The sequence below is a fragment of the Poeciliopsis prolifica genome, unplaced genomic scaffold (assembly GCF_027474105.1).
Source record: "Poeciliopsis prolifica strain line A6 unplaced genomic scaffold, Auburn_PproV2 SCAFFOLD077, whole genome shotgun sequence".
Taxonomy (NCBI): Eukaryota; Metazoa; Chordata; class Actinopteri; order Cyprinodontiformes; family Poeciliidae; genus Poeciliopsis; species Poeciliopsis prolifica.
In genome coordinates, this window is record NW_026562452.1 from 375,224 (window position 1) to 391,005 (window position 15,782).

Genomic DNA, 15,782 nt, shown 5'->3' on the forward strand with positions numbered 1-15,782 from the left:
ATTGAACTTATATCTGACTTTCATATTTGCGGTTAAATATAGAAGTATTTTAGAAACAAGAATTAACATTCACTCTTCAATACCCGAGTACATTATTCATCCAACTCAGAGGTCACAGTGAGGCAGGCAGCTGTAACAGAGATGCTGAAAATTATATTTATACACAAGCTTAGAGCTAATATGGTGTGAAACTAAAGAGCATGATGTCACTCTTTTGAATGAGATTTAGTGGAAGCAGGACACCTGTTAAAGGTCAAGTGCAATGCCGTGTGTGACTGTACATCTTATTCTAATAATTTTAGCTTATTTCACCAACGTTTGATAAGAGTACAACAGAGAGCAAGAGAAAGAAAGGGTCAGGAGAAAAAAAAATGGGATAATGGAAAATGTAAGAGAAATGAAATAGACTCTGATGCAATGAGGAGACAGTTAGAACATTACCTCAGCTGCACTTCAATTACCAAGCAAGTTTTAAAGAAAAAGAAAAAAAAAAAGACCTCGATTAGGTCATTAAGCACTTTGCAATTCCAGGAGAGAGGGCACCAGCTGCTAATGCAAGGTGAGAAATTATTGCTGTTAGGATCTGATCATGCTAGTCTTCTAAATTAAGGAGCCGTGTCAAATTAAATGTGTGATCTTCCACTCCTGCTTGTGCTCTTAAAGCTATATAAAAAGACACTGCACTCCTTTTAAACATCTGCTTACTTACTCCCTATAAATACATAGGGTGCTGTTGCCAAGGTAACAACTCTTTGGAGAGTTGGCCACCTGAATTTCAGATGGTGCAGAAATGGAGGGTGAAGTAAGATGTGCCGACATTGGGGGAATTAGAAATCCCCTTTTAAATCAGTGGTGCAGACAACGGCATAGACTGGCTCACAGCTGAGAATTCAGAAATTTTGAGACGATTTCTCATCTCAAACTGTACATAATGTTCAAACCATTGATGGGTTTATAGTTGATACAGATCTGACAAGTGAATGTTGTAAGAAGGATGTCATTTCAAACTACCGGTTCTCTGACATGTGTGAACGAGTTCACTCTTCAACATAAGCTGCTTTACAGTACATTCAAAACATATTGTACGTGTTGTAAAGATATTTAGTACAACATATCAAGGTTTTTAATAATACACTGCCCTCTAGCGGCAATAGTAAGGAATGTCCGCATATTTTGAAATTTAAAACAGAACAATGAATGCCAGTAGTGTTTCTGACAGGTGTGAAGATTTTTTTCTTAAATACTAATTTGTATTAGAGTATTCCAAAAATGCAATCTTTCAAGTATATAAATGAGGACCCCGTGAACAGTGTACAATAGAGATTCTCTTTATTATAGTGCATTTATTCGGTGTTACAGGACAAGTTTTTTTTATATTTAAAAAAATGCATAAAAATGAGAGAAAGAAATATGAACACAAGTCATTTGTACAGAAATGATCCTGCAAATTAAAGCTTCACATCTGACCAAAAAAAGGTGATAAAAGACATCAAGTTAACAGTTTAATAACAGTTTATTATAATTTCAAATTCTTTCCATTTATGCCTTCAACTTGACTAAATCGTTGTAAGATATACCGCGACGCAAGTACAAAGATATTACAACGTAAAAAAAAATCATAATAATCCCAAAACATTGAAATATCCAGTTGTAAAAAAAGGAACCTGAAGCTCCCTTCTGAGGTCAGTGTAACATAACTGCAGTCATCTTCACTCAGTGTGTACTGTTCAAGATTGATTTGATTTCTCATAGCAGAGGACTTTGGGGCAAATTGGAGTGACTACTCTGGTTAAACTAACTGGCACATTCAACTATCTGCTGGTGTAGAGCAATGGAGAGTGTTTCTGCATGCGAGTTCACTGCCATGGCTGAGAGTTAAAACAGCTGTCATCACACCACACAACTCAGTATTATGCAAGCTGATGTGGCTGTAAAATATGGTAAAACCATTTCTTGTTAATGAACAGAGGAAGTAACTCTGCCCTGAAGCAAGACGCTTGAAGAACTAAATATGTATTTGTAAGGCTGATTTATACACTTCCTATTCAACATGTACCATCTAACACAGTAATAACGAAAACTGAAGAAAAAAGGAACTTGCAAACCTCCTAATGCAGACACATCCAAAACAGAATATAATAAGACTTTTCTGCAACTAACTTGGTCCCGAAAGGGTTATACTCAAAAGGACAGCACACCCAGCAGCTCAGACTAAGATAAACCAAGAAATACATGGAAAAAAACAGGAACAATAAAATAGCTAAAATCATCAGACCCTAACCAATGAATTACTGTACTTACAAGAGCAAATGAAGTCTACTTCTAAATAAAGAGCCAGAGTGGGAGCAAGTTGTCATAGCAGTTGGCTCTGTGGAGCTGAAACCCACACAAGCCTTAAGGTTACAAACCATGCAATAGTTAACACTCCTCCATATATGTAAACATGCGCTGCAACATTTATTGCCGTCACCAGATCCAGTCGCAGTGGATCTTTTACACGCAACAAACACAATCAAAAGACAAATGAGGCCAAAAAAATACTTAATGTCAGACACGTGTCTGAACTGAATGGAAGAAGTTTCTGCCATTGGAACATTCTCACATAAATTGGCACTGAATACATTTACATTCTGATCACTAGAAACTTGCAAACTATGGAGTTAAAAGATAAAACTATACGGTGGTTTCGTGCTTTTATGTCTTTGATCTTAAATATAAAGCAACATTCATCTTCAACTAGGTTGTTAGATGACTGCATCTTTTTCTAGGTAAATAAACTCATGTTGAAAAAGCTACCAGCAAATAAAAAACTGAATTATTACCTTTTGTTTTTGTTTTTTTCTTAGACATTCTTTTCAAGAGGAAAGAGCACTCAGCATCGTGCATTGCTTTTTGCTTTACGGACACCAGCAGCCTTTGGGTGTGCTGGCACTGGAGGAATGAGAAGTGACGGAGAGCTAACTGTGTTCAAGGCACAGCAGTGCTGCTGCCACTTCTGCACACTCACTCATTCACTCAAAAATACTTATACAAACACACATACAGTCCACTGATGTCAGGGTGCACTGGCCAAAGCTAAAAAATAATAAAAAATTAAAGGAAAATGAGGAAAGAGGAGAGCAAAGAAGTACATCTAGGCCATGTGCAGCCTCCCAGAAACACTGCAGGCAGAACTGGCATATGGAGACACGGCACAATGGATCACTTTGCGTTCCTTAGCTGGCTCGAAAGCCAGTCCAGACCCTCGTACAGCCCATCTCCACTGGTAGCGCATGTGGCCTGGATATACCAGTTACGGTGACGGAGAGAGTGAAGACTCAGCTTGTCAGTAATCTCAGCTGCATTCATGGCATTCGGCAAATCCTACCAGATAAAAATCAATAAGATAACATTGAAAACAAAGGATTAGATTTTTACATGGAAATTTAAAGCAAGTTTTACATTGCCCGATATGAATAGACAGAATTGGATGCATGTGACCGGCCGAATGTTAAACCTAATTAGACTAGTGTTCCCGAATAAGCCATTTAAGACGAAACCCTGCGAACACAACTAAGCAACAAAGTCTGTATAATTAGTCTAATTGTTTTAGACCTTTTAATCAAAAGTGACCAACAAAATACCACATAAAGAACAATGTCTAACCTAAACTTAAATCTTTGCCAAGTACATTAAGTCCCTTTATGATTTGTAGTCAGGAAAGAAACCTCTGTGGAAGTCCATGTAGGAAACTCATAAACTAACCTGTTTATTAGCAAACACAAGCAGCACGGCATCCCTCAGTTCATCTTCTGCCAGCATTCGCATCAGCTCCTCCTTTGCTTCACCCACTCGCTCCCTGTCATTACTGTCCACTACGAAGATAAGGCCTGAAAAAAGAATTTATATGAGGAAGGAAAACAAAGAACTTAAAATGTAAAGGGAGAAAAATGCTAGTGCTGAGATGAATCTCTCACCTTGTGTGTTCTGGAAATAATGCCTCCAGAGGGGGCGGATCTTGTCCTGGCCACCAACATCCCAAACCGTAAAACTGATATTCTTGAATTCTACAGTCTCAACATTAAAACCTTAGAACAAGAAAAATATATACATATCTTTTCAGAGCCAATGTAAAGTGTAAGTGTCGAGCTATAAAGTAATAATGAGACAGATTGACGACTCACCGATGGTAGGAATGGTGGTAACAATTTCTCCCAGTTTGAGCTTGTACAGGATGGTGGTCTTACCGGCAGCATCTAGTCCGACCATGAGAATTCGCATCTCTTTCTTTCCAAACAGTCCTTTAAAGAGGCTGGAAAAGTTCCCCATCTTGGCGTACCTGCAAAGACGCACAAAACTTAAGTCTGACGTCTCTAAAAGGCTGGTGTTAAGCAGATCGCAGCAGCTCAAGTCAAACTTACAGATCATGTATGTAAGGCATGACCTGTAAATGTACATGATCTTAAATGTCACATTCACTGGCCCAAACTCATCTTTCACTTATTTAAAGACACTTTTTGAGACAGTTTCTGGTTGTTATTTCCTGTATTTTTTTTCTTGCACAATAGTGAAATTGCAAAACACACTTCTGTCCTTTGATTCATTTAAGCTGTTTTTGACAAAACAGCAAAAGAATTTGCCTTAAAAGCATTTACTTGAAAAGTATGCAGAAAAAAACCCTCAATTGCCTCTAGAAAACCCTTCAAAACTCAAGGACTATCTTATGAATGAATGGGCTTCATTTCATTCAAATATGATATTACACATTTTTTAAATAAATAAAATAACTTGAGAAATATTTTTCTCCCTTTTGCTTCACACAGAGAAGAATTGTACATCATATCCATTGGCATGACCATTGTCACTATAATTTTCCATAATTAGATCTATAACCACATCCATTCCTGTTGCAGCTTACTTCCCACTCATGTTCCATAGTGGTCTTTTTTATGCAGTTTATTACCATAGTAGTTACGCATTAGGTACTTTTTAAACCGAGCAATAACACATTGCAACACTGATGTATAATGTGTTTCTTTGGCATTAATATTGGCTAGTATCAGTGTTAATGTCAATATATTGTCCATCTCTAGACTCAACTGTTGTGAACAAAGGATTTGAGTACAGAAATGTATTTATTAACCTCAGTGGGGAGACAAAACTAAATTGGGTTAATCACAACTTCCTTAAAGTTTAATCTAATACAGTCACCTTATCTTTACAAACAGCATCCAGATAACTTCCTCAAATTTTTTAGCATTTCATTTAAACAGTGGAGAATTGCAAAATGACATAAACCACAGCAAAATAACGCATTTACATTCTCATTTCCCTTCCATAGTTTTGTTGCCATGTCTTGAAAGTTACATACATAAAGTTTGTGGATAAATCGGGGAAAGCGTGTCTAAGCTTGTTTTGTGCTGCTCTGTGCTGCAGGTGAAGACTGTAACAGAGATAAGGTCTGCAAAGCTGAAGGAAGCAAATTCCTTGAAAACATGCCACAGAGTTCCAAACAGACCAACTGGAGTGAGCGCCAAGCTTCTAGTTTTGTTAAAAAGAAACACACAAGATGCCATAAAAAATTTGATACGACATTCTGTCTCAGTTATATTATGCAATGGTCAGAATTGTCAGACTATTTTCTTATTTATGTTTATGATATTCATGACAGAAAAAATAGGGTTGTTTTTTAATTAAAAAAAAACTGTTTGCGTACAAAAGTGATCCTGCAGCAAAGCACATGTTAAATAAGCAAAGCACATTAATTATGCAAGACAAAAAAAGAATATACAACACAATATGAATGATTAAGTTATTTTGTCAGATGATCAAATAAATCAGTATAAACTTGTGTTCAGATGGCAAGTATTTATTGCAATTCAAATAGGTTTTTATTGGACCAAAATAAGTCTCACAGTCTCATTGCATAGCAACAAACCCCATTAAGATTCATAAACTGTTAAATGTTCAACTATTATTAACAGTATCAGTCAATGTTAGTCATTTTTAAACATATCTGCATCAGACCCTACGTAAAACTTAAGTTTTATTCCCATCTTGTTTCTGTATGTCATTTGGAGGGAAATAAACATCACACACGTTTGTTTCAACATGTCTAAATAAAGCGGATACGGATACTGGCCCAAATTTTCATGTCAATGTACTCCTAATAAATATCGAGGTTACATGCCAATGGCAACCAAGGACTTTGGATTAGCTAATGACATAAGGCAAATGAACGAGTAAAACGAGTTACACATCAAGTAAGCTCAAAGAAGCAACAGGCCCATCACAAAGTACCTGATTCATTTATGTTAAAAATATCGCTGTAATTAATGTGGAGTGCCCTGGGACGTGTGATAGGTGTCACAACATATAGTAATTTCTAGAAATCCTTGAAACAACAGTCACATTAATTGCTGAATTAACCAGTAGGACACACTAAAAAACTACTAATTCACCTTTAAAAAAAACGTTAAAAAAATATTATAACAAGTCTTTAAAATATGAGTTTTGAAAATAGGTTTCAAACTAGTTTGTAAATGTGAATAAAGTAATGTAATAGCTTGACTAATGAAAAATGTTTTTTTTTTTTTGCAAACATGTGTCCATTCAAAAATGATGCATCATCCAGAAATTCTTAAAATGAGGAAAAATCGGAAAATAATTGCTTTTACAGTTCAATAGAAATAGAACATCTTTCAGTTTCAGCAAAGGAATCTGCCTTTGAATCAGAAATGGGTAAAGTTGCATTTTATAAACTTGCCACTTCTGTCTGCATTTAGAAAAACTTATATCTTAGAAAGGAACACATATCTTCAATAGTTTCCCTTTTGTTTAAGTGATGATCATTTACGTATAAATGAGAGAAGGCTCAAACTGAAAGCTAGGAGGAACCGCACTTGTATCTTTATCATATCAGTAACTGTGAAAAGAAACATCAGCATTTTCTCTGCATATTCATAAGCTAAACCTCGACAGCTGATTACCACCCCCATCGAACCAAATGCTTAGCTAACAAATATATTGCTGCGGTTTGTACAGCAATATATGTACAGTACATGTACTGTACCAGTACATATGGTAGATGCAATGTGAGCAGTAAACCGTTTCACAAACCTGTATCTTGTGGTCACACTGATCAAAAAGAGAACAAATTGACTGTTAAAATGAAAGCTAACGAGTGTTAGCTTGTTAGCCGAGAAGGATCCGCAACTGGCAATAACTTACTGGTAACTGTGCAAAGCTTTATCTGTAAAAATATAACACAAGATGCTAGATCAACAAAAACCGTTAAAAAATAAGGACATGTTTAAGGATTAAATGTATGAATGAAAACACAACAAAGCACTCCCGTTGAAGTTAAAGAAGCAGCTTACAAACTCCAAATGTCTGGCTTCGGCGCCTAAAACCCAGCCGTAATCGAAAAACGTGTAAAACTAAAAAAATGTAACAATATGTTCTGAAAAGAATGTTTGAAAACCGCAATTGTTTAAATATTTGAATAACAAATTTACCTTTGTCGATGTTTCTCGATCTTTCTTCCGTTACTGCTCAACTGGAAAATGGCGATTTCCGGTTGTCGTCATCCTCCCCCTCTTCGACTTCCTCTTCTTTTTGATTTTTATTGGTGGCTGTCAAGAAACGCTGAGGTTGCATTACCGCCACCTACTGATATCGTCTCCTTTTCTTTATTTGACGGCAGGCAGACACAAGCATCAAAATATTACTTCAACGCCATCAAGAGGTGCGGAGAGAGACAAAATGATCATTTCTCCCTATATTCCACAACTCACAGCTTCACAGCTCAACTTCAGATTTGCAAAAAGTGGATCGATACATTTCCTTCGAGTGGATGTTGATATATTTATGTAAAAAAGCACATAGTTTCTATGGTAATGACAATAGAAACAGACCCAAAGAAATGTTTCTGATTAGAGTCATTCTGCTGTGGAAATGCATTTTAAAAATCTGTTAAATATGGCATTTTTTATTTAGAAAAATTTGGTGCCTTTTTATTATTTTTTGCTAGAGCCTTTAAGACTCCACGGTCACAGGCCCCAGCGTTGCCTTGATGAGGTTTTGTGACATAATCTGACATAAACCTCTTCACACTTCATTGATATTGAGTTCTAAAAAGTGAAAACTGAATCTTTTTTTTTTTTTGTAATTATAATAATGCCATGCTTTGTGCTTTTCAATCACCTTTCAGCATATTTTAAATCAAATCAAATCAAATTTTATTTGTATAGCACATTTCAGCAGCAAGGCATTTCAAAGTGCTTTACATCATAATCACAAGAACACAAAGTCATGCAACAGACAATACATTGTTACATATTACATTTTAAGGACTAATATGCTGCATTATCAGAAGTAGTTTGGCATGTCTCCATAAATAGTCTCAGAGTGACATTTCCAAGTCAGACAAAAACCCATTTTCAGTGCTCAAACAAAATACACTCTTCTCCCAATGTAAGAGCTAGGTTTGGCTCTTTGTTGTGTCTACTGACGACCAAAATAATCCCCTTTGTCTTGTTCATATTCAAGATAAAGTGATTTTCTTCCAGCACAACATTTCCTGCCAGTTCCTCCTATTCAATTAGAATGTGTCTCCTGCTTTAGTCGTGGTAACTGTCACACTTTACATTTCAATTTTAAAGGAACATACATTTCAAAAACAGTGGCATTTAAATATATATATTTTAAAATAATAATTTGCTTTGAAGGGCTTGGCAATATTTAAAACATCAACATCCATCCTTCTTGAACACTGAGTCCTCTGCAGTTTCCGAGAAAATGTAAATTATTTTTCTATTTGGTTGCTTCTGAGCAGAACTCTCTCTTCCTAGATTCCGCACACTAGATGGGGCTACATCCAAAACTGGAAAATCGAGTTAAATTGGAGGAACAAATCTTACGCAATTACATTCAATTACATTTTATGGATCCTTTCACGACCTGCAGTGTTTGGTCAATTTAAGCTTGAGAATCATTATGCTGGTATTTCCTTTCAATTTAAGCATAAGTTACATAATTGTTCTAAATAGATAATATATTTAAACAGTAATTGTGTCGTTTATTCCAGTGTTGCTGCCATTATTAAGGAAACTGAATCTGTGGAGATAATCCAGGAAGCTTTGTAATGTTCACATAAGGCCTATATCAGTTTATACAGAATAAAAGAGTTTGCACGACTTAAGGGTCTGCATCAGAAGATGCAAATAATAGAAAAATGGGAGATAGTTATTCCAAAAACTGTCTTGGCTCAAAAATGTGCGCATCTGGGTGGCGTCGCCGTGGGAGGAACGTTCAACAATGCAGAGACTTCATGGAGGGTGCGGCAGGATGATGCTTCCTCCTTCAAACAGCCCTGCCTCCCAGCGGACCCACTGTGCCATGCGCATCGCTCCGACACTCAGTGTTGAGCATGTGGGGCCCCTTAAAGAGAAGCGCCGAATAGAAGGCGCAGAGTTTCTCCGTTGAAGAGTCACCGCAATGAGGAACAGCGCCGAACCGGCACAATGCGCTCCAGGCTCCCAGGGACCGCCTGCCTATTGCGAACCATTGGACTCTGCATCCTCCTCTCGAACACTGCAGCTTACTTTGGGTCAGACGGTTAACTTTTTATGCAGGCATTTTACACATGTTGATTCACTATCATTTTCTAGCCACTGTATGGGAATAATTTATAAAATCTTCAGTAGCCTAATTAATTACGCACGTGTAAATGTCTATCATCTTCATATTCAGTTTGTTATTTCATTCGCTATTTAATTTATAATTGTGTTTAGTAGACATTTTGCAATTTTTTAAACGAAATTTGATACATAGGAAAAGTTTAAATAGTTTAAAATAACAGACAAAACCTTGGGAAATTGTTAATTTGTCAGTTAATTACCGTAAGAAATTATTTACTAAAAAGTTATTTTTTTTTTGTTTTGTTTTGTTTGTAATTATGCAGTGGGATGTATTTTTTTTTTTAACATAGACCCATATTTACAGTTATTATTGTTTTTTTCTGAATTACAGGCTGACAGGCCGAGAGCCACTGGTGCTTTTACCAGGTCCATTTTCCAATGAAGCTCCATCGGGGAAGGCCCACCTGAAGCAGTGCGAGCAGATGAGTCTGACCAGGCGGCAGAAGCGGATGTGCCGCAGAGAGCCCGGTTTAGCCGAGACGCTCCGGGAGTCGGTGCGCCTCGGCCAGTTGGAGTGTCGCTATCAATTCAGAAACGAGCGCTGGAACTGCACCTTGGATGGCCGAGGAAGCCTCCTAAAAAGAGGTGAGCGCGCATTCTGGTTCAGATTTCTGCTACCTCTACTTCCACTGATTTCATCACAGAGAGGAAAGTGTGCCTAGATATATATACATATATGTGTGTGTGTGTGTGTGTGTGTGTGTGTGTGTGTGGTGTGTGTGTGTGTGTGGGTGTGTGTGTGCGTGCATGTGCAATCGCAAATCTGTTTTTTCTAAACAGAAAGTAATCTGCAAGAATAAGTGTGCAAAAACACGGAGTAAACTCATTGGCTGCAGCATTGCAAAAGCATATAATCAAACTTGCATGTCTGCTTACTCTAATAAAATCTAAATTGATGGTTTTTATCAGTGCATGTAGTCACAAGCCTCACACAGTCTCCCTTACCAGAATTTACATAAAGTCTTGTGAAGTACAATGTTAAGCATAATTCTTCCTTCTCTGCTTTTAATTTTTTAGTAGAAAAAAAATGTGAAAGAAGAAACAATTCTCACTTGCAATTATATTGAATTTTTCTTCTTAAAATCTGTTCTGCATGACTTTTGAAACAATTAATAAGCTACACATTAAAACTGCACTGGATAACATTTTAAAACGAGTTGCAGATCTGCTGTGCACACAAAAAGTAGGACCATCCAGACTTTATGCATATGGATATCATTGTGTGGGAGAACATGAACAGGTCAGCACAGAGGTAATGAGGGAGTAGAGCGCCAAGAAATGTGGCAAACGATGTGGAGAGTGCTTGAGCCCTGCGGTTATTTTTATCTCGGGAAAATGCCCATTCCCAGAGGAAAAGGGTGGTGTGATTACCCACTTTCATCTGGGAAAATCCTTCCTAGTCAAAATAACAATTAATTAGATGAAAATACACGCTGGTGACGACTTTGGGGGAAACAAAATAACAGTGCAGAGCCGCAAGAAGAGGTCAGAGGAGAAGTTTTGACACAAAAAAGTGTACAGGATTCCTGAGGTTGTAAACCATGACAACGTAGTGAGATTTTTGTAAACAAGCTGGGTTAATTGCTTAATTATTGGAAAGAAAACACATTTTTTGGATTAAATCCACTGACAATTACTGCCACAGACATAAAACGGCTGTTGAAGATGTTTTTTTATGTATCACTGGCAGCAGAGTTATTTAACCATTTGGTGCCTTTTTTCTTTTAATCCAGCATTTAAGGAGACCGCCTTCCTTCTGGCTGTGTCCTCCGCTGCACTAACCCATGCACTCGCCAAAGCTTGCAGCTCAGGCCGGATGGAGAGGTGCACGTGTGACGATTCCCCCGGGATCCAGCACAGAGAAGCCTGGCAGTGGGGGGTCTGTGGAGACAACCTGAAATACAGCACCAAGTTCCTCAAAAAGTTCCTCGGCCAAAAGAGGGTCAGCAAAGACCTCAGGGCACAGGTCGATGCCCACAACATAAACGTTGGTATCCGGGTGAGTGCTTAAATAAAATGCGTTTGTGCAGCATGTCAGACCTCTCATTCCCTTATTTATTGTTTCCTTTAAGTTGGGCTGCAATTTCACCTGCCAACTGAACCTGATGCTGAAAATTTTAGGCTTTATCTGTTTGGTCTAAAAGCTTCCAGTCGAAAAACACACCCTCCACCAATTCCCCCTTGTATTTGCTTCCATGTTTTGACCTGGGTGGGTGAGGCAGTGCAGTAAGGAGACAACATGGCTGTGGGATCATTGGAGCCAGGTGTTCTTAGGCATGATAAAGCTTGCTGTGCGGGCCAACAGAAAATTAAAGGTCTCATGTCGGAGAGAGCGATTATAACCATGGCCTCTTTTTAATATACGAGCAAGCATTTTTTTCCACTTACTGGATCACTGTGCTCTTCATAAATCCACCTAATGTTCATAACCACCACTCTGAAAATAGGGAGCCTCAGGGCGCATCTCCTGTGGCTTGCTCCTAAAAAGACAAGTCTGTTGGAGGAACCAATAGGCAAAACAGGAAGAACTCTATCTTATCTCATCTCAAGTGAGCTAAAAGTTTTACACTATTGTCGTCAAAAAGAGTCCAGCAGCCGAGTTTAGAAAAAAGCACAAGAGGTTGTAGACCCCTCAGCTCACAGTAATGGTGTTTAGAAGCCCCTCGGGGGCATTCATACCTGTGCAGGGAGGGAGGACTTGATTAGAACTTTTCAACCCAGCAGAGCCCGCTGGCTTTTTTAGTTTGACCTATCTCTGGCCCCTCTTCACAACGGCAGCTCTCAGTCTGACTGATCATGCTCCATTCACTGACCATCAAGCTCAGTGAAGAAATTCCATACAGAGCCTTGCAGAAGTATGAGTAAACCGCCCCTTTTGTTACATCAGAACAACAAACTTTAGGGGTTTTTTTTATTCAGTTTTGATGTGAGCAATCAATACAAAGTGGTGCATGAAGGTGAAATGAAAAAAGATGTCAAATCTACAAATGAACATCTGAGATATGTGGCATTTATTTACCCCATTACCCTGATACTCCTAACTAAAATACAGAGCAACTAGTCATCTGGAGAAAATCTATTAATGTGAATAGATTCATAAGTAGGTGACTGTTCATTAACGTACTGTGGAATAATATTTCAAGCTTTACTGTAACAAATGCAAAATTACCAAGCAGTGGCCATTTTCCCAAGGAATCTCTGGAGGAGCAGCTAAAATCCACAGCTCAGCTAAAATCCACAGCTCAGGTGGTAAAATATGTCATTAACTGTGTTCATGACACAAATCTGGCATTTAGAAAGAAGAAAGCTATTGTTAGAAAAAGCCATCGGAAAGCTTAGTTAAATCTTGCCACCTCCAATGTAAGGATTGGATTGATATTGCTCCTTTTGGGTTTCATGCAAAAAACACAATGTGTCATGGAAAATTAACGCTGCATTTTCATTTCAGCACAGCAACCCAAACTGCCATGCAGTGGCTTCAATCAGAGCTTATTAATTCGTTAAAGTGGAACTACATTCAATTGGAACTTTTTGGCAAGACTTAAAACTTGATGCTTACCAGTGTTTTCTGACTGAGTTTAAGCTATTTTACAAAAAGAGATGAGAAAAAAAACTCAATCTCTAGATGTGCAAAGTTGTTTGAACTTGATTTGATCTTTATTGTTTTTTTTTTTTCCTGTATAGAAATTTCTCCTCTATTTTTTCCATGAGCATGCATGTACTGGAAACTGGGCGGAGAGATTCCCCAGTCTGTTCTTCTTGTCACCTCTGCCTCAGGCGACCGAGACAGAAGGGAGACAGACAGAGCTAGTTTAAACACATTGAGAAAAGAAATTTCAAGAGCTGTCCGAATGAGAAATGCAGAGCGAATGAAATACGACAAGCTAAACAGCTCCCCTCAATCCATTATGTCAAAATTTTTAAACCGAGGAAAGCGACTGGCTCATCTCCGCTAAACCTTAACCCACCCTGAAGGAAACTGTCTCTTCAGCCAGATAGATCCATCAGATAAGAAAGCAGGTAATGAATCAAACTGAAAGAGTTGACATTTCTCTCTTTTTGTCCCTCCTATCTCAGGCAGTGAAGAGTGGGCTGAAAACAACCTGTAAATGTCATGGAGTCTCCGGGTCTTGTGCCGTACGGACTTGTTGGAAGCAGCTGTCCCCTTTCCACGACACTGGGCGGCTGCTGAAGTATAGATACGACAATGCTGTGAGAGTGTTGAGCGTCACCAACGCGGCCACAGGAGAGACTGAGCTCGCTGGGCCCAGACGCCAAGGCCAGAGCCCCAGGAACACCGACCTGGTGTACCTGGAGGACTCCCCCAGCTTCTGCAGGCCCTCCCGCTACTCGCCGGGCACGGGGGGCCGGTCGTGCACCAAGGACACAAGCTGTCAGAGTATGTGCTGTGGACGCGGCTACAACACGGCCATGCGGCTCACCAGCCTGTCCTGCCACTGCCAAGTGCGCTGGTGCTGCCATGTGGAGTGCCAGACGTGTGTGAGGGAAGAGGAGGTGTACACCTGCAAGAATGCATAAACAAACATTTGGAGAAAGGAGATGATCAGATGAAGCAGTGGGGAGAAAACAAAAAGACAAAACTCTGATGTTCATGGGTACTTCATGGGTACTCCTTCTGCACAATATCACGTCAAAGCATGTGTTTGCAAATACCACTTAAGGCTTGCATGATATTTTGGGAGAAAAACACTAATGTGCCATTACAATACTGTTGGTTCTTTTCTAATCATCAGAGTACAATGGATGATGATGTTTCCAGACTACTCTACTTCTCCTTAGCTGGATGCACTGAAATCTCACTTTTTCTACAAAAGAGGGAATCAAGATCCTCAAAATGGGAACCAGACTGGATCTTACCAGCAGTATGAACTCTGACACTGACTGATTGATGTGGTATTTGGCTTCCCTTATTTTACTATTTATTGTGCCACTTTCTGTGCCTCGCATACTGCTGCTTTATGCATTAAATCTTGTAATCAAGTATTGCCAAAAAAGGCTGTAAAGGAGTTAAGATGACTCCGCCTGCCTGTCTCTGACTGCTGTGGAGAACTTTTAAAGTTCTATTCTGAGTAAAAGCACTTAAGTTGCTCTTGCTACATATTATACATAATGAATTATTGATGCTGGGGTCTAACATGCCTAGATAGAATCACTGGAAGCTTTATGGTGGCTTGCACCACTGACATACCTTATTATGTGCATTAACAGGGTTATCGTGTACAGAAAGAAGCTTTGTGTTTTCAGTTGCTCTTATGGAAATGTCTATGGAAATGTGCTGTTGAGAACAAAGGGAGATTAGCACACTGCTGGAAACACTGACCACTCTCTTTGAAATCCAATTTAATTTGGGGGCATGCCAGTTCTGTTTTTTTCTAATTGTAGGTATTTACAGAAGTATACATTTTTCTGTACTTTCAAGTGTAAAATTAAATTGCCAGAATATTTGCTCTTTGGAGTCCAAATTAGCCACATCTTTGTTCTGCATGCGTTTGAAGTGAATCAGTCACGCTCCCTATTTTCCCTAATTGCTAATCATAGAAAATGACCACGTTTACTCCACTACCACCCCCCTTGCATCCAGCTCAACGTCCATGTGTGCAGGTCAAAAGTGCACGCTGGACCCCAGAGTGTCTGTTTTTATTGGGCCGTTTCATGCTTCATTGGAGTGCCTCTGAACTGCAGATGAGCTATGAATATAACTCACATCGGGGCTCCAGGCGTCTGACAATGTGGAGTTGTAATTTTTCTACCTCACTTCAACTTTTGGCAAATATCAGTAAGATTTATGAGCTATGCAGAGTTTTCTTCTCTGTAGATACATGTCTTTCCCTTTGCATTTGGTTGAAATATATTTTAGATATCTGTGCAGGTTCTTTGAATGTGGAATCATGTGGAATTGTTTTTTTTTTTCAGTTTTTGTTTTTGAGACTTTGTTGCTTTACACTTTTTTTTATTTAAAACAATTAAGTTTAATAAAAAAGACATACATTTTTAAGGATCGAGTGTTTTGCTGTGTCTTGCTCGGTTGCATTCACCCTCACACAAACCTACAGTCCCCACGCAGGAAAGAAGTGAGTTGAA

General features: G+C 38.6%; 2 protein-coding genes across 2 annotated transcripts; one reads left to right on the forward strand and one right to left on the reverse strand.

The window, feature by feature from the left end:
• Positions 1–1,312: 1,312 nt before the first annotated feature.
• Positions 1,313–7,603, reverse strand: arf2a (ADP-ribosylation factor 2a). The gene is made up of 5 exons (XM_055021607.1): positions 7,497–7,603; positions 4,164–4,318; positions 3,957–4,067; positions 3,745–3,869; positions 1,313–3,363 (listed from the first exon to the last, which is right to left on the reverse strand). The coding sequence occupies exons 2-5, from the start codon at positions 4,306–4,308 to the stop codon at positions 3,202–3,204; spliced, it is 543 nt and encodes a 180-aa protein (XP_054877582.1). The 5' UTR covers positions 4,309–4,318; positions 7,497–7,603; the 3' UTR covers positions 1,313–3,201.
• Positions 7,604–9,392: 1,789 nt separating this feature from the next.
• Positions 9,393–15,687, forward strand: wnt9b (wingless-type MMTV integration site family, member 9B). Its single transcript, XM_055021505.1, has 4 exons — positions 9,393–9,589; positions 10,012–10,265; positions 11,414–11,679; positions 13,758–15,687. The coding sequence occupies exons 1-4, from the start codon at positions 9,504–9,506 to the stop codon at positions 14,217–14,219; spliced, it is 1,068 nt and encodes a 355-aa protein (XP_054877480.1). The 5' UTR covers positions 9,393–9,503; the 3' UTR covers positions 14,220–15,687.
• Positions 15,688–15,782: the final 95 nt, after the last annotated feature.